An 18,962-nucleotide genomic window follows, 5' to 3' on the forward strand; every position below is an offset into this window, starting at 1 on the left:
TAAAATGATGATTTGTGAATATTAAACAAATAATCTGATGAATTTGTATTTTATTTCCCCTCTAAACTCTATATTGTATTAACATGCATTTTAAGATAACTACAGAAACTTTTTGAAGAAAGTTTTCTAAAAAGGGGCTTTAAAACAAAAATTGTAAGGCACAGAAATTGAAGAAATAAGAAAATATTTTTCTTTGCAATAAATTATTAAAAGAATAATAATGTCTTATTTTTCTGCAACAGAATGCATATTATATTTTTATATCAATGGCAGCCACCACACTATTCCTTTCAAGCAACACAGAGTTTAATTTAATGTATTTTTCACAGTAGAAAAATAAGTAAGAAACAGTTTAATGAAAATAAGCAAGTGCCTCAGTTGTAATTTAATGATAAACTTTGCTAAATATTTTTTTAATGTTAGCAGATATTGTGAATATTTCTTAGATCATGAACTGCAACATTGTTTATTTTTTCATCTACATTTGAAACAGGTACAGTTAAGGTAATTATACTTTTATCAATAAGACATTTCAATTTAAATCCTAATGTCAATGACTCTACTTTGCATGCTAATAGGTTCATAAAAATAAGAAACCCATAAATTTAAACCTGTGGTTAGAATATATATGATTTCTCCCTAAATTATAATCAGCATTAATGTTATCATTTTGAGATTTTCTAATTAAACGGATGACTTTAAGAGAATTGTTGAATTCTTTTTCAGACTTAAAATGAGCATCAAACCTAAAAGGTATATGCTATTTCAATTAATCTTAAATACACTTTCACTTAAAAAACAATTTTAAGTGAACCATAGAAAGTTTTCTAGGGAAAACTACTTCCAAAATGTTGCCAAAAAAACCTGCATGGACTTTTCTACACATTTGCTAGAAATTCATATTAAATGAAAGGCATGTGCATACAGGCACAATTAAGTATTTTAAGGAATAAGTCACATTACTTAAAAACTTAACTCAGTAAGAAAATGCTTATGGTGCCAATGTATTCAGCATCTGTCTGTTCCATTGTAAATAAAATATAAACACTGGCGTGTAGAAAACTCCTAGATATCACACTGTTTTTTTCAAGACTGTAGAACATTAAAGAAAAATCATTTAGATGAAAAAATTGAAAATGACATTGCTGCAATTCCATAGTGTCATACTTTTTGTTTCAGAAATAATTATTAGAGTATATAATTTAGACTATATAATTATACTCTAAAACCCTATGCTTGCAACAACTTGCTGTCACTATTTGAAATTGTGGGTGTGCAGACCTAGTAAGTTTGTTTGCAATTTCCACAAACCTGCCGGCATAATACCAATTGTGTGTGAGGTCAAATTAGAACCATTTACAAGTTGGCTAGTGAAGAAAAGAGGGAAAAGAAAGGAACAAATTATTTTTAGGATAAGAAGCATGTCAGCTCATGTCATACCAAAGAAACTAAAATGCTATGTACAGGTAATACCTGAAACAAGCCTAGATGTATATGGATAGATACTGTTCTTACCCAATAGATATAACAAACCAAAAGGTCAAATATATTGTATTGCAAGCCTATACATAATTCAGTGCTTTCAGATAGGCGAATAAGCTGATGTTGAAAACACCACAGGAGCTAGTGTTTATTCATTGCTGTTTCACGTTCAGTTTATCTATAATGAAAGAAACTTATGACCTACCATTGGTCTACCTCATAGAAAAAAAGTAGGTGCCAAAAATCAGGAAGATCCAGAGCCAAAGGCATCATACTACTAAATTTACAAAGGTTTGTCTATTGTTGATTAAATAAAAAGAGACTCAAAGCTCAATGCAAAGGGAAACAAATCTTTTTAAAGGTTTGAAAGTCTCAGATAACTGCCCTGCCATTGTTTTACATTTTTTTCATGCCTCTACATTTCCTGGTTCTGCCTGAGACCAGATGTGCCAAAACACTTTAATAAAGAGTGCTATCATAGCTCAGCAAGAAGCAGGAAACACAGGTAATCTTGTAAGCAGAAATAAAATCCTCAAATTTAAAACATCTGCAGATATTTTCATTAGAACTAACATCTCTAATATAGTCACTTTGCCTATCAATTCATCTATCTAATATCTATCTATCTTTGACTTATCATGAATAAAACTGATGGTTTCACTAGCCTAAAATGCCTGCAATTTCAGTTTTTATTACAGCGTGCTGTTTTTCCCAAACTATGTTAAAGAGTATTGAAAAAGAAGTCCCACATATTTTCCCTGTTTTCAACACAAGATGGATAGATAGTATAGACAAATTATTTACTCTGACCTATTTATGTACAAAATTATGGAATAGGGATAAGTCTGTTTTGGGGAGGGATGAAATACAATACAAAAGAAACCTCTAGGTGGAATAAAAAGTCTCTGTAATCCAGTATTCTGTGTCAGACACAACAAAATGTTTTTCAATGGTACTTAAGCAGAACATAAAGATGTAGCTCCATTCTAATGTTCTTCTTGACCATGAATTTATTGGTTGTAGCTACAGTTAGCTAGTAAGCATTAATACTTCTATTTTTCATGAATCTGTTGAACTCATCCTAAAGTCAGCAAGGCTAGTGATTATCACCACAATTACAAGTAGTGAAATCTATAGGTTATATTGCTTATATAAAACTTTGCTCAGAAAAATACTCCTTGTAATATATTCTAATTAAAGGGACTAGTATGACACATAGCACTAGTTCAGACATGTTAAATTGGAATCATAATACTTCATGCTATACCAGAAACTGCTTTTTGTAAGATCCCTGTTTCAAAATCAATTTTATGGGTTGAGCGAGGAATTACTGCTCAAAATAATAAAACTTAAAAGTCACACTTGATACACAGTGGAGCTGACCAAATCCATGGAATGTTGACATTTAACAATTAAATTAAGACATTTATGGTCAATTATAATGGCATGCAACTATTAAAAACATATGGATGTATATTCCATTTTGATTAGGAAAAACTATAGGCTATTTGGCACAGGATCAAGATAGAATACTCTTTCAGTGAAATTTGGACTCAGTTATGTATTGTATAATCAGAACACAGAATCTCATATATGCACTTGGTTAGGTTATCTCATATTGAAACATGTTTATGTTTGTGTGTACAACATGAAATTGCCATACTGGCAATACTTGAAATAGTGTTTATTTTACATATTTAAGATACAAAATAATAATTTTTATGTTAACTTGTTAAGATATCATTGAGTAGTTTCTTTCATAAATGAAATTGAAATACAGGACAGATGTTTGAGAAACCGCATTTAGTGGTTGCACACACTAATTTCAATAATATCAGCTCATCTATTAAATAAGGTACATTTTGTTAGATTTTGGGAAAAAGAAACATCAGGAAATATTTAAAGGGCAATTGTTGCCAATTAACTTTGATAAACAAAAGTTGTATGTGAATCTTCAGGATTCTTTTGCCTGCCTAGAATAATGTATATTTATACTTTCTAACAAAATAATACTGTGATGATTAATGCTTATTGGCAATGCTCCTCAAGCTTGTTTAGTGGTTTAGATTTAAATAAACCACTGCCTTTATTACGATAGAAGCAAAATTTGAGTTTGTCTGTATTTGAAATTTTAATGACAATACCCCAAAGTCTGTTTTTCCATTGTTAAATGAAAGAAACAGAAGAGTTGGAAACACTATTCATAATCAGGGACATTCTTTTAGGGTGGGGGGAGGTATTATTACGAAAGATTTTAAGCTTTTGATATGGTTCTTTAAAGTTTGACATTACAACTAACCACTAGAATTTTCTACAGTTCATGCAAAAGGTCTGCTTATGTTTTTATTATTCACATAAACATTTTGATCTGAAACATTTATCATAATAACTGTACAGGTATGAACCAGTTACTCGGGTTTCATTGTGCTATGCTATCAATAACAAATATGTTCTTGTTTTGTTGATATTTTAACCTTGTGTTAGCAGCCCAGACTCGCAATTGTGAAATGGAATATAAAACAACGTAATAAATACAATAGATTTCACAACAAAAACACCATCCACAAGATGCATAGCAGAAAATAATAGCATAATGTAGTATTGGGGAAGACAGAAACTCAGTTTCTAAAAGGCATTTAACATATGCAAGATTACTGAATTCACTTAATTTCAACACAGTTCCTTACTCTGATTCAAATGACCTAAGAAATTTAATTTAAGTAATTATTAGGAAGATAGCATGCTTTCTTAGCCAGTAACCATATGATCATATTTTAATGTTTCAAATTTAGTCAAAATATTAATATCTTAATACTAAATAAAATTATGATGACCATTAAAGTTTCCAACAGATATTAAACCCAGAAGGAACAAATGATAATTTATATTTTTGGAATAATATATATACATACAACAGTAGATAAAGATTTAAGTTTCTTTAAGTGGATAACACAATAGGTTGAGTGGTTTGGGTAGAAATCTGAGAAAGAGGAACCACATGAAGAAACTGGGTAAATATTGTAGGGAAGAAATTATTTGTGAAGAGATACCAATAGCAAGGAACAGAAGAAATGTTCCTATCTCAACCTATGTCAGGAATCCAATAGACAGGTACTTGAAACCAATGACAAACAGTGGCTTGCATATTAGTTAGCTACACCTAGAAGCAGACAGACGATTACCATGAAATTAGTATAAATAAACTGATAAAGAAGAACTCTGGAGCACTAATTTTGCCAGTGTAAATCCTCTCTTATGGAATAGTACTTATTTAGTCTTTAAAAAATTTGCTGTGTCATTCAAATAATTACTTACTTCTAAATCATTAAAGAACAGATGCGTATCTGCCAAGTTGAAAATCATCTCCTCCATCCTTAGTCCCAGTGAAACAGAAGTAGGGGGATCCTCATAAAAGAAAAGAGACAAAAAAGGAAAAAAAGTTAGACTTATTAGAGAAAAGAAGATAAATTGTTATGGTTAAATTGCCTTGGGGAGGAGGACTTTTATGGGCTCAAAATAATGTCCTGATTACAAATTATGCAACAAAAATAACAAAAAAGGATAAATAATAAAACAATTACCATGTACTATGATAAGAAAAGGCAACAGGTCACTAGCGATAAAATTTATTCTATTGTATTTCTATTGTACTTTGTTCTGTTCTATTTTGTTCCATTCTGTTCCACTCATTATTTTACAATTGTTGAGATAAACATTTACAGATTTTTCTTAACAATGGGTATCTGGATAGGAGCTGTGGTAGTGCATTGGTTAGAATGCAGTATCACAGGCTAAATATGTCCACAGCCAGGACTTTGTTTCATCCTTCGGAGGTCAGTAAAAACCTGACATTGTAAATTGGTCAGAGTGCTGTAAAGGACTATGGAACTGTAAATAAGTCCAAATGCTATTGCTGTAATAGTTCAGGACTATATTATTGTTATGGAATCAGTGGTGGGTTTCCAATTTTTTTACTACTGGTTTGCTCATCTGTGCGTGCCCCCGCAACATTTCTGTGCATGCACAGAAGCATCCGGGTGGATCGGTAGAGCTTCCCATCGCTGCTACTACTGGTTCGCCCGATCTGGGCTGAACCACTAGAAACCTACCTCTTTATAGAATCTTTATAAAAAATATATACGCTGATGTATATTGTATTTCATTTATTATGTAAGTAGTAGCACCACATTTATTTTTTTTAATTTTTTTAATTAAAATATTAAAACTTTAATATTTTAACTTTAATTTTATATACTCTTTTATATGTTGATATTTTACTATACGCAACCCAGAGCCCCTCTTTAAGGGGGATGGTGGTCTAAAAATACAAAACATAACATTAAATAAATGTAAAAATGCATATTATATATTTCCTTAACAAATTGGCTTCTTAAAAACAAAAGAGTTTTTACAGCTTTAAAAAAGAATCAATACTATACAGTTTCCTTGTGGACACCTTACTAAGTTACTCTGATTATACAGAGCACCAGCTTATATAAACATCTACTTAATATATAAAACCACCTCCTTTTAAGGCATGCCCTAAGTTTCTGTTAAAATATGAAAATCAGTGAAGTCACTGTAAAGCATTTTTTTCTTTTTTATAAAAGTTGTTTTCTCTGGGTAGGCCAACAAAAATACTCATCTGGAAGCTCTTAACTTGGAAATTTATATTGTTATATCAGAAGCATATTTTATGTAATAGACCTTAAGATACAGCAATTTCAAGGTCTCTTGTTTGGAACTATGCAAGTGGCATAGATTGTTAAACCTCTATATGCAACTTCCTGAAGCTGCCTAGAGTTGCTGCTACACAAAATGGGTGGCACATCAATCAATCAAGCAAATAAAGTTTTTGTTCTTATTCCTTTCTTACCTAATATGTATACACTTATATACACATACATAAGAATCAGGGGTGGGTTCCAGTTGCTGCTACTGCTGGTTTGCTCAGGGATGCTCTGTGCATGCTTGATGAATGCTATATGTGCATGTGCAGTACTTAAAAATGATTCTGTGCATTTGTAGAAGCAAAAAAACAAGATGGCGGTGCATATGGCATGAGCTGTAAGCCATAATCATCACAATTATGACAAATCACAGCTTGAACTATCTTGCTTTGCATGTAATGAGTCTATCTCATATATTAGTTTCACCTTTTAAGTTGCATTATTGAAATAAATGAACTTTTGCACGATATTCTAATTTTTCGAGTGTCACCTGTACATATAGAGATACAGCCTAATATTTCATTGTAGTCTTTTCTCAAAGAAAAAATCCCTTCTTGACTTTTAAATAAAATACACAGTGGTGATCTATATTTAAACCTTCCAGTTGACTATAGATATATTAATTCACCAGCCCAAAATGGAAATAAAATGAAGGACTAGGAAAAAGAAGAAGAAGAAGAAAGCAACCAACAGCAAATGCAAGCTGACGAAAGAATGGACCACCTACTTAGCTGCTGCAAGATCGCCCAGACTGATTAAAAACAATGGCATGACAAAGTAGCAACAATATCTGCAAGAAATACCACTTGACTACAATGAAGAATTGGTGGGGCCACAAGACAAACATGATAACAGAAAATGAAAAAAAAACTGAAGTGCTATGGGGTTTACAATTCAAACAGACAAGCTCCTTCCACATAACACTCCAGCCTTAATAACTGTCAATAAGAAAGGCAAAAAAGTTTGAATGGTGAATGTGAGAAAGAACTGGTCAAATTTACAAAACACAAAGACCTAGAAGTAGAATAACTGTCAAAAGAGAGATAGTACCAATAATTATAACTGCCTTGGGTACAATTCCAAAACATCTGGAATACCATCAGCATTGACAAAATCACCATCAGTCAATTGGAAAAGGCAGCTTTACTTGGAAGCTTACATCCTATTATGATACCTTAAAACATTATTAAACAAAATCAGCTTAACCCAGATCCCTGGGAGGGACAAAGATGTCTAAACATTTGGATGACTATGTAATAATCACAACACAATAACAATAATAATTTCCCCATGGACACCCATTGTCAGGGGGATGGAGTTTTAATACTCTGTTGAGGTTGACAGCTCTGCTGACATTAGTGTATTTTATCAGAAGAGTTATTCAGGCCAGAGATGTCTCAAAGTGTTTGACTATGTGTAGCTGTCAGTCCATTAACTATAGTGAGTAAATAGAAAAAGAATCCTGTACCAGATTCAATGACCTGATCAGTCAATGACCTGGTTCAGCAAGGACCGCATCAGGTGTTACAGTTCCTGGATAACTATTGGCAAGTGGGCATCAGGACTCAGGATGCCTGAGTAACCAGAACTTAGCCCTGTAGGATTATTGAAAGAAGAACCACAAAAAAGGCAACAATATACTGTGATTCAAAAACCAAGCTATTATAAATTGGAACCAAAAATATGAAGCTACTTAAAATGAAGGTATGAATTTTAAAAATAATTTATTCAAACTCAAATATTGCTGAACAATAAAAGGAGATTGATTATTAGAAATAAACTATTCAGGGATACAGAATTGGAAGAAGTTCAGAAAAACGGTGACAATAGAAAACCCAAAAACAATATAGACAGTCCATACTCAATGTCTATTCGTTTAGTCACTGTTTGAAGTAACAATGGTTCTGGAAAAAAAAGTAAGACCAGTCCTTGCACTGACTGTCACAGTATCCCTACAAATAATGCGATTGTGATTTAAGTGCTTGGTAACTGTCATGCATTTATGATGGTTGCAGCATCTGTGGTCATGTGATTACCATTTGTGATACATTTCCAAACAGTTTCTAACAAACAAAGTCAATTGGGCTGTGATGTTGAGTTTACAACCATAGTGATTCCCTTATGACTGTGTCAAAAAAGATCATAAAATTTAATAATCATATCACTTAATGATGAATTTTATGGTCCCTATTGTGGTCACAAGTCAAGGGCTACCTACGTTAGAGCAATACAAAAGACTGAAATAAAAATTGGAAATATAGAGGGAACGTCTGATATAAATGATAATTTATAAAATGATTGTTCAATGTTTGGCTTGCCTGGGCCTCATCAAGTGAAAAGGAATTGTCATGGGTTGCATTTAATATATAATATATACTGTATATAAATAACAAACTTTATTTGTTTATTTTTTATGAACTTATGGAACCACACTATAGTTGTCCAGTGCTATAAGACTTAGAACAAGTAATAACAAAAGAACTAATAGCACAGGTCAGTTCTGTAACAATCTATGAACTGACTCTCTGACAAGAAGAATCAAAATAAAAAATATAGCATATGCACAATCGCCAGTAGGAAGATAAAGACTGCCAACACAATAAAGTAGTGCCCCGTCCCCAATTTTGTGGCAGCTATAATGAAAGATGAGAATAAGATCTTTCTGTCAAAATAACATCTATCGAACAAACCAATCAGCTTGCCTATAGTATAGCAGTGGTTGTTACAAAAAACTTAGTACCAAAGTTAAAAAACAAAAAAAATAAACATATTCAATTTCAAAGTGAAGATAAGTTTGGGGGCCAAGATAAAGAAATAAAGATCAGATGCAAGTAATTTAAAGAACATGAAAGAGTTAAGTGAGGTAAAGTTGAAATACTAGCTATTCATGGACCATCTTGCAAGTAGCTTTTTTTTTAATACACTAGGATCATTAAAAACAGGTAATCATTATTGTAAAGTTCTATCATATTATTTTACTTATTATTTAAACTTAAATAAAATGAAAAAGCAATCTACATGTTTGTTTGTTTGTTTGTTTATTTATTGGATTTATATGCTGCCCTTCTCCCAAAGCACTCAGGACAGCGTACAACATTAAAAAAAAACATATTACAAAAGTTAAAAAGGAAATTAGATAGAGTATCCAAAAACAAACCCAATTAATATTAACAATAACATTTTAAAAATTAGATTAAAATTAACAATTAAATCAATCATTTATTTTATTTTGTTCAGGCCAGTCTGGCTTGCTGGAAAAGCCAACTTTTTAGGGCGCATTGGAAGGACCGGAGGTCGGCGATTATGCGAAGCTCCGGGGGCAGCTCATTCCAGAGGGAAGGCGCTCCCACAGAGAAATCTCTTCCCCTGGGGGTCGCTAGATAAATTCATATTTGTAGGGTTTCAAGAGATAACTAATTCAGCTATTACTAAATTAAATGCTAGACATGTACACATTTACAGTAATTGAGAAATCTTATATTCAGAACTTCTGAGTCCAATGGTGAACAAAGCTTGTAGTCCTGAATTCTTCTCTAAATCTAAGCTATTGTCCACACAATTACCATTAATTCAATTCATTTCTCCCACATCCAAAGTGACAGAACCCTATTATTATGACCAATATTAGTTTTCTACTACAAACTCTCATATACATTCAACTAGAAGATAAAAATTATCTTATTTAGAGCTGATTTAGAGCTGATTGTGTTTTAACCCTCTACATGTCTCTGGAGATAAAATCTCTTTACTCACTTAGACCCTGTCTATAGGATAAATATCCTGACAGAGAATTTAAATATTAAATAGCGCAACATTGTTTTAAAGATTCTATACTTCAACACTATTCAACACAATAGTGGCCAGAACTGGCATGTAGATTGAGATAAAATAATGGAAAACTAGATTCCTAATCTTTGTTATTTTAATTCTTTTTTGAATAATTATTGCAAAATTAAATGTTTGAAAAGTGCAATGAACCATTTAAAAAGTACCATTTATAAATACAAATGGCATATTTATTAGGATTTATTACAGCCCATATTAGCATGTCATCTTAAAATTCTTGCTCCCTTTGTTCTCTGGTGAAATAAGAGTTGAAAAACAGGAAAGTTCAGGTTTTTCTCCCTGCCTCCGCTTATTTTCTAGTTAGCTGGAAAGTCAGAATTGAATACTTCTATGAATTAAGTTGGGCTTTCCCCTTCTTTTTATGTAGCATGTTATGACATATATCTCTTACAATTAAATCAAAGAAAAATAACTTCATATTAATACTACAAAACTTCAAATGATGAGGTGTTGAACCATAAGTACCACTACATAAACAAATTATCAGAATTTTAGCTAAGTTCCAATCTTTGTTTAATGGTCTTCTGCACAGTGATCTCCTATCGCTTTCTTTATCTGAATCAATTTAGTTTCCATTTAATCTAAACTGGCAAACTATCACTTTTCTCTTTGAAGAATTAAAAATCAGTATTTGACAACGAGAACACGAAAGAGTCATTACATAAGCCTGACATTCATGTACATAATGCCAATATATAACTTGATGTTTTATTTGAGTTATTTTACTTTTTCTACTTTCTAATTCTTTCTCCATGTTTTGCAGGGACAATTTGGGCTGTCAGGCAGGAGGACCTGTCCACTTCATAATGCCTCCCAGCTGGTCACTGGTGAACTAATAAGTAGTAAACCAATAGCCACAGATGCACAGAAGGCATCACTGCATATATTCAAAGAACATATCCCACTACTTCTATACTTTCTTTTCAGCATAATATGTACACAGCTGTTAGTTATTTATATTCAAGATAATGCTCACAGAAAACTGTTTTTCAACAGCATTCAAATTATATACTTTATTCCTGAGAAATATAATAATTCTCTCCTCTAGGACTTTTACTACTATCATGATTAATGTGAAAAAATTGATTAAATGAGTCTCACAAACAATCATTTGTTCATGTCCATATCAATAATTAAATCCAATGTTATGCTTTCAGTTAATGGAGGCTTCCTACTTTCTGCTCCCCTCACCAAGCTTTATTCAAGGAAGGCTATTGCTGAAAAATCTGAAACTATACTTTTCTTTTAGGACTAATGGATAAATAACTGGAAAAAATATAATTTATATTATAGTAACATGTAAGTAACGGTCTAACCACAGAGTAAGAGTTTAATTTTCACTTGAAAATTGAAAAGAAAATTGGAAGTCAGTTCTTTATATTTTTTCTGCACTTTTGGCTTGTTCTTTTATTTCATTTTTCCTCATTTTCTTCATTCTAAATATAACTTATTATTAGTTCCTGTTTTCTTTCTTAAATTATTATTAAAGTTAAATATGTATATCATATGCTGACTTTTAGTGTGTAAAAAGTACATTTAAAATAATAATATAGAATTTTACTGTAGTAAAAAATGGAGATAGCAACTGTATCTTCTATATAGTTAATTTTTAACTCTATTGCCTACTTCAAGCTATACATATCTGCACCACTTTTTAAAAAAGAGATGCAATCCTAAATTGAATCATTTATTTGTCTGAATTTCATTTCTACAATAGTCCTTAGTTCTGATCATTCATTCAGTAACCATTCAAACCTACAACAGTGTTGAAAAATTAGCTTCATGGCCCAATTATGATCTTTGCAGTGTGCTCAATAGTGATTGCCATTACAAGTCCTTACAAGTCCTTGACTTACAACCAGTCATTTAATGACTGTTTGTAGTCATGATGGTTTTGGAATGAGTGTGTGTGGAGTATTTCCAGATGCTGTAAAATAGTGTTATCCTGCAGTAACAAGACAACATTTTGAATACATGGCAACCTGTTCACAACTGGTTGCCAAGTGCCCTAATCATTGCAGCTTTGAACAGTCACATGATCACTGTTTGCACACTTCATAACCATTTTCTGACAATCAAGAGTCAATGGAGAAGCCCGCAGTAAACTTTCATGTTGTGGTCATGTGATGTATCAATTACTGTGACACTAACTGACAGAGCTGCTGATCCCAACTGTTAGTTAGGTGAAGACTATCTATAACAGGTACAACAACCAGCCTTAAAATTGACCATAGAAATGTTGAAACAGAAGATGGTTTGACAGGATCAACTATCAACAGGGAATGGTGAGGGAGACCAGCTTTCAAGAAATATGCTGCAAATTAGCACTTTGTAGAAGCAACAAAGGCCTAAGAAAAGATATTCAGATGCCATGATGGGTCTATATAGGTCAACATTTTGCAGGCAAATTTAAAGTTGGACAGAGAAAATCTTTACTTTTGAAATATGATGTTAAAAAAGTTTCCTGGGAACTCTATAGATAGGCAAAATAAACAAATGATTCAAAGAACAAATTAATCTAAAGTTCTCATCAGAAGTACAACCAGCCATCCTCAAATTATTCTACTTGGACAAATTATGCAAAGACCTAGCCCTCTGAAGAAGCCTTTCTTCAGAGGATTTTCTGCCATAAAATCATGGAGTTGGAAGGGAGAGATTGTCATGGAGAAAATCTAGCTATTTGATCACCAAAACTTGATGTCACATAATCCATCCATTAATGAAATATTTTATCATATCATAACCTTGTACCATGTAACCAATTTTCATCAGCCCATTTATTTAATATCAAGATTTATTTTTCATTACAGTTGCATTGTATCAGTACAGTTTGTGATATACTAATCTTTAAAAAAATAGATAATACTGACAGATATATAGAAAGTTCTTTATGTAATTCCCATTGAATATTTTATTTGTCTAGTATTAAAAAGCTGGAACTGAACATTTTTATCCATATCATAAGTTAGATTTACTTCATTTTATAATTCTAACATTACACATTTCATTTAATAATTTTGTACCTTTTTTCTTTTATCCAGTGGACATTTTATGTATTTAAAAATATGCTATTTTTTAGAGTGGCAAACATTTTATCATCCAGAATTCAGTAGGGAATTTATATACCAGTAATAAAGAAAATACCAAAAGTTATTCATAATTTTAATTATGTTAACAGGAAGACATTGCACCATTTTGTGCATCATTCCTAGTGTATTGTTATAGAGACACTACAACTAAAATACAAATATGTATTTATTTATTTGAAAAGCAACTTTATAAATGATTTTACTTTTAAAATTATTTGTTAAAGGTTTTCTGAAAGCACTATCAGTTCCTGATGAACTACACAGAAACATTTGTTTTGATTTCTTTACAATATGGATGTTTCCAGGGTGTTATTTCTTTTCAGATTTCCAGATGATCTCCAGAATTGACCATTCACTTTCAATGCTTTATAAGAACTGAAACCTAAATGATAATTTTTTTTATTTTACTTTTAGCTTCAATAATTGCTTTTTTCTATAGATTGCTTCTGCATGCACACATATACAAATGTTGTATTTCATACTTACTCTCCCATATCTATTAGCATACGATCCTGTGAGAAGTGAATGGAAAATGATGATTGTCTCATCCAAATCCCAAATGAAAACTCTCTATAAAAATAAAATAAAAATATTTACACTTGTCATGTTTTATAAAGTATAGTAGAATTACCTAAAATAATTGTTCTGAAAATTGTACTTATTATAAACGTATCTATTTTTATTCAATTTCAGACCAATGTCCATGCTATAATATAATGTCAACAATGATGACATATTATAAAATTTCTAAAGATATAAAGTGGTTGCTTATTAAAGCAGCCATATCTTTTTCATGTTTATGCAAAGTTTTAAAAATAATTCAGGTACTGGGACATACTATGCTCATATTCCTCTGCCTTTCAAAATATATATTCCAAATTTTTTTTGAAGTAAGCATAGCCTTAGTCCATACATATATCTGTCATAAAATATATCTGTCATAAAGCTAGATATAAATATTTATAAGGGTATAGTCAATTAATTGTTGAATGTTATAAATTCAAACACAAATTATACAATAAAAGTTCTTTTTCAAATGGAAACACACACTCTTAGTTCATTAGTTGTTTGTCATATCCATAAACACAATCAACTTGCTAGAACATTAATTGTAACTTAGTTACCAATTTTTCAGAGTATAAGACGCACCTTCTCTCCCTCTCCACCCCCAAGAACATAGAAATGTTGCTGCATCTTATACACCAAATACAGCCATTTTTGGGCTCCTGAAGCCCTGCCGCCACATCCCATTTTTGCAAAAACAGGCTGTTTTTTTGCAAAAACTGAGGTTTTTGTGTCTTCAGCAGGGCTGGGCAAGGCAAAAATGCCCCCATTTTGGCAAAAAATGGTTCATTTTTTGCAAAAACTGGATCTTTTTTGCCTTCTCTCAGCCCCCAGCAGCACTCTGCAGGCTTCATCAGGGTTAGAACAAGGCAAAAACAGGGTTTTTTTTTGCCTTGCCCTAGCCCTGATGAAGCCTGCAGAGTGCTGTTGGGGGCTGAGAGAAGGCAAAAAAATAATAATTCTTACTTACTTCTTAGAAATCTTGGTGTGTCTTATACACCAATGCATCTTATAGTCAGAAAAATATGGTATTTCTTTTGAAAATGTAAGGTTTGAAAAGATTTTGTAACTTTTACCTTGAGAAAGAAACAATAGGAGTTCATCTACAGATGAATAATTTTATAGAAGAAAACTCACTTGTAAAAATACAAGTGTTGCTAAGTGTTGTTTCACCTAATTTTCAAGAGTTTTCATGAAATCACCTTTGCTTTCCTTACCAACTCTCCCTAATGCTGCTGAAAAGGATGAATCAATATACAAATAAAATAGCTGTTTTGTATCTAGTACCTCAAGGTCAGAGTCAGGTGGCGGTGAAGGATTGTTATTCCTTCTGCCTCGGCCACGTGATTTGCCATCCGAGCTGCGACGCAACCTATCTGCCTCTGAATCTTTAACTGGTGTTGTAGGAATTGTACTGTACTCTGCTGGAAAAGAGAAGAGAAAATTGCTCATATTTTTATTCAATTGCAGTTTTCTGAATTTCATAATTTTAAGTAAACTGTACAGATTTTGCCAATCTTGTGTTCACTGTAGCATTTATTTTGGGTTAATATTAGCATGCCTGAAAGAGCTCTTTCTAATCTTAACCACAACAATCAATAGATAACGGAAGTTCACTTCTTGTCTATTATCAAATGCTTATTGCTTTAAAAAATGACTTCCAATTTTTAAGAATTCAAAATATGTCCCATCTAAAGTTAAGAATGCCTAAATTTCAGCAATCTCAATTAAATATACCTTTTTGTTCCTCATGTTTTAAAAATTATCACCATAAAACTTTTACTTTAAGTTGAGCTAATGATGAATGAGGGGCTAAATTGGTATGGCAATTTTTATAAAGACAAAAAATAAATTTTGAGAGTTTGTTGGAGAGATTTATTTGAAAAGATCCTTCCAATTATTCTTTTTTCCTGAAAAAACATCATGGTGTTTTTCAGTAGCCAAAACAACTGTTCTTTGTACAAAAGAAATTTGGGGCAGAATTTGGTTTCAGTACTTATCAAAATAAGCACATGTGTGCCTAATTTACATTCTTACTCATGGTTTCAGCTTATGATCAATTTTAACTATATTATAGGGTTAATGAAAATAATATGAATTAAGATTCCCATAGAGATTTTTCAGGAAGGTCAGGGTTCATAATATGATAGACTTACAATAATAGTTTCGGTTTACCTTTGTATAATTAATTCAATTTCTTCAAAAAATTGAATGTATATATATTTATTTCTCTTATATTTATTTCTGAGAAGGCCCATGAGTTCTTTATATAAGGATCCTTCCTCAATCTATTGCATTAACAACCTAAAGTCAATCTATATTGAAGTAGCAATATTTTCCTTTGGAAAAAGGAGACAAAAGTCTCTGATGATTTTATGACAATTTTCAGGTGAATACTAGAGTGCTTGTTCATTTGGAAGTATTGATATCTAAAGATGTAAGCCAATAACAGCTATTTGATAACTTAGTAAGAGAAGAATACTAGCTCATGTATTCACCGAATTAAATCAGCTTAGTACCTGAAACTCTTATCTGAATATGCCAACTTTTATTTCTGCAATGTCTCTAATTCTAATCATATATAAGCACATTCAGCTACTAAAATCAATGAAATGAATTTTCAAACATTTCCTCCTCCACTTTGCCAGTAAGAACAACAATTCTTCAGGGAGGTATAACCCAGGTATGTCTTATTTTAGTATAAGCATAATACAAGAGGGAATAGAGAAACAAGATGTTCAATACATTGAACTTTCTATAGAAAAGTTGTTTTGGGATTGAACCTTAGGTGCATGTTACTATTGGTACTATCTTTGCTTTAGCACATAGAACAAAGAATAATAAGGTTGTAAAGTATCTTGGAGGACTTCTAGTCCAACCCCCTTGCCATAGCCATTCTACTTCTATTTATAGGTCTTTGTACAGTATTTTGTGGTTTGCTCTAGTTCTTTTTCTTCCCATCTGTTGTCTTCAGGAGAACAAGTATAAATAATAATCTTTTGATCCTAACTTGTTGTAATTGAATTTACTTTAAATTTAATACATATTCTAGTTTGAAATTTTGGTTGTGCCGTAAATAGAGGAGCCAGAAATGCAATTCTAAATCTCCCTCCTCTGTACCCGCCACGGGGAAAACCTGTACTTAATGTTTTGTGGCTAAATGTTTGTTTTTCTCAAAAAGTTCTTGTTCTGGAACTATTTTTATGAACTTATTCTGAAACAAATCTCACTGAGTTTGTTTGAGCATATTTACATACAATATAACCAGCTACAAAACTTCACTCTTATTCTTAGCCCAGCACCTAAAATAGTTTCAGTAAGCAAATGAGATTCTTTAAATACTATTCCTCTTCTTGCAATTTTTATTACTGCAAACTTTGACTATTTTGCAAAAACTGTAGAAAATCTTGCATCTGAAAATTCATTGCTATACAATCTACCTTCCACCCATCTTTTCGGTACTGACAAAACAATAACATAAATGTATCTTTATGCATATGATATGTTTATTGAGGTAATACAATAGAACAATTACCTGCTGTAGGATCTGTTATAGCTTGATTTGTGATGCCAGTTGGTGGTTCTTGAAGTTGGTAAGTTGCATTGGAGGAAGGAGTTGTTGGGCTGGTGTTGCTGCTTGTCATATAATGTGGGGGATATGGAGAACTATTATAATACTGTCCGTACTGACCCTGGCCAAAGGTGGGATAAGATGGATATTCCTATCAGAGGCAAAATAAATGCTGAATTACACTTTCCATCAGCATGCAATTACATTTTATTTACTTCTAATATAAATTCAAATTCTGTATGGACTTTCTGTTACCTTAGCCTTAAATAAATTATTGTTCTAACACTTATTTTTAAAGCACAGATAATTATAGGAACTGCTTCTACAAAAATGGAACTAAATTTGGAAAATGAAAGTTATACCCTGAATTTTTTAAAAGCTTTAAAATTCTGTTACTAAAATAAAACTAAACCACAAAGTTCGAGATACCATAATATCAAATTGTCTTTTTCTGAGTGAAGTACGGCTAGTCCTTGATTTACACCAGTTCATTTAGTGACCATTACCACAGCATTGAAAAAAGTGATTTATGACCATTTTTCACATTTATGACTGTTGCAGCATCCCTATGGTCTTTTGATCAAAATTCATGTATTTGGCAGCGGACTCATATTTATGACCATTCCAGGATCACAGGATCACGTGATCATCTTTTGCAACCTTCTGACCAGCAAAGTCTATAAACCAGATTAGCTTGACATCCGTGTTCCTAATTTAACAACGTTGGTGATTCATTTAACAAATGTGGCAAGAAAGGTTGTAAAATGGGGCAAAACTAACTTAGCAACTATCTCACTCAGCAAAGAAATTTGGGGCTCAATTGAGGTCATAAGTTGAAGACTACCTGTATTTGCTTTGTAATGTTTTTTAAAAGGTGGCTCTGGCACCCTTTGATGATGGAAGGTGATAGAAGAAGAGCAATTCCATTAGCATACTGAAAAATCAATTTTTTTCAGGCTGTTTCTCTCTCTTTATACAGTTGATCATTTTATAAGAACTACTGCATTGAAAAAAGAGAATATTTATAGCTTAGGGTTGAAATTGGAGGTACTTGTTGCTTCCAAAACTTGGTTGTGCTCACTGATGATGCTACCTAGTTTTGGTAATGAAATGTCTACAAGAAAAAAACCAAGCTCAGAGAACACCAAGGACCCTCACTCCTCACTAGTACAATTCTATGCATAGAATGATTTATACATTCTCAGGTATGTATCAAACTAAAAGGAAATACACAATAGTGTTGAAGATAATTGAGGAAAAGGAATAATGATTGCTGTAAGAAGGTTAACATAATAAGTTTTCAAGTAAAAGTGGTATAAATGAGGAAATTTTAATGTATGCTAATGATTTCTTTTTGAGTGGTAGTACAACTTGTTTGTATGTGAAGACTGCATCCATTACATGTCATTGGAAGAATATTTTACTGCATCCTATTGAAAATAAAATATAACAAAAATAAATACAAAAATATACATAATATTTAGTTTGTTACAGTAAGTGTGCTTTGGAAGGTGTTGTACTTTAATTATGAGTAGTAGAAGTGACAGTGAGCATCTGGGAAATTCAATTAGGTTTCATGCTGGGCATGAAATGGATAGACTAGATATTTATTGTTCAAGTATACAATTCAGATATGTACAAAGGTGAGAAATAAAATTTATTCCATTGAATAAAAATATA

At 31.9% G+C, this 18,962-nt stretch overlaps 1 protein-coding gene across 1 annotated transcript in view; it reads right to left on the reverse strand.

The window, feature by feature from the left end:
• Positions 1-18,962, reverse strand: part of EYA1 (EYA transcriptional coactivator and phosphatase 1) — a 69,733-nt gene that overhangs the window by 22,546 nt on the left and 28,225 nt on the right. The window contains exons 10-13 of the mRNA XM_032222960.1: positions 17,247-17,433; positions 14,999-15,135; positions 13,634-13,717; positions 4,798-4,887 (exon numbers count right to left, since the gene is read on the reverse strand). Of these exons, the coding sequence (XP_032078851.1) occupies positions 4,798-4,887; positions 13,634-13,717; positions 14,999-15,135; positions 17,247-17,433 (498 nt within the window). The remainder of the gene's footprint in view (positions 1-4,797; positions 4,888-13,633; positions 13,718-14,998; positions 15,136-17,246; positions 17,434-18,962) is intronic.

This window comes from Thamnophis elegans, chromosome 8, assembly GCF_009769535.1.
Source record: "Thamnophis elegans isolate rThaEle1 chromosome 8, rThaEle1.pri, whole genome shotgun sequence".
Lineage (NCBI taxonomy): Eukaryota > Metazoa > Chordata > Lepidosauria > Squamata > Colubridae > Thamnophis > Thamnophis elegans.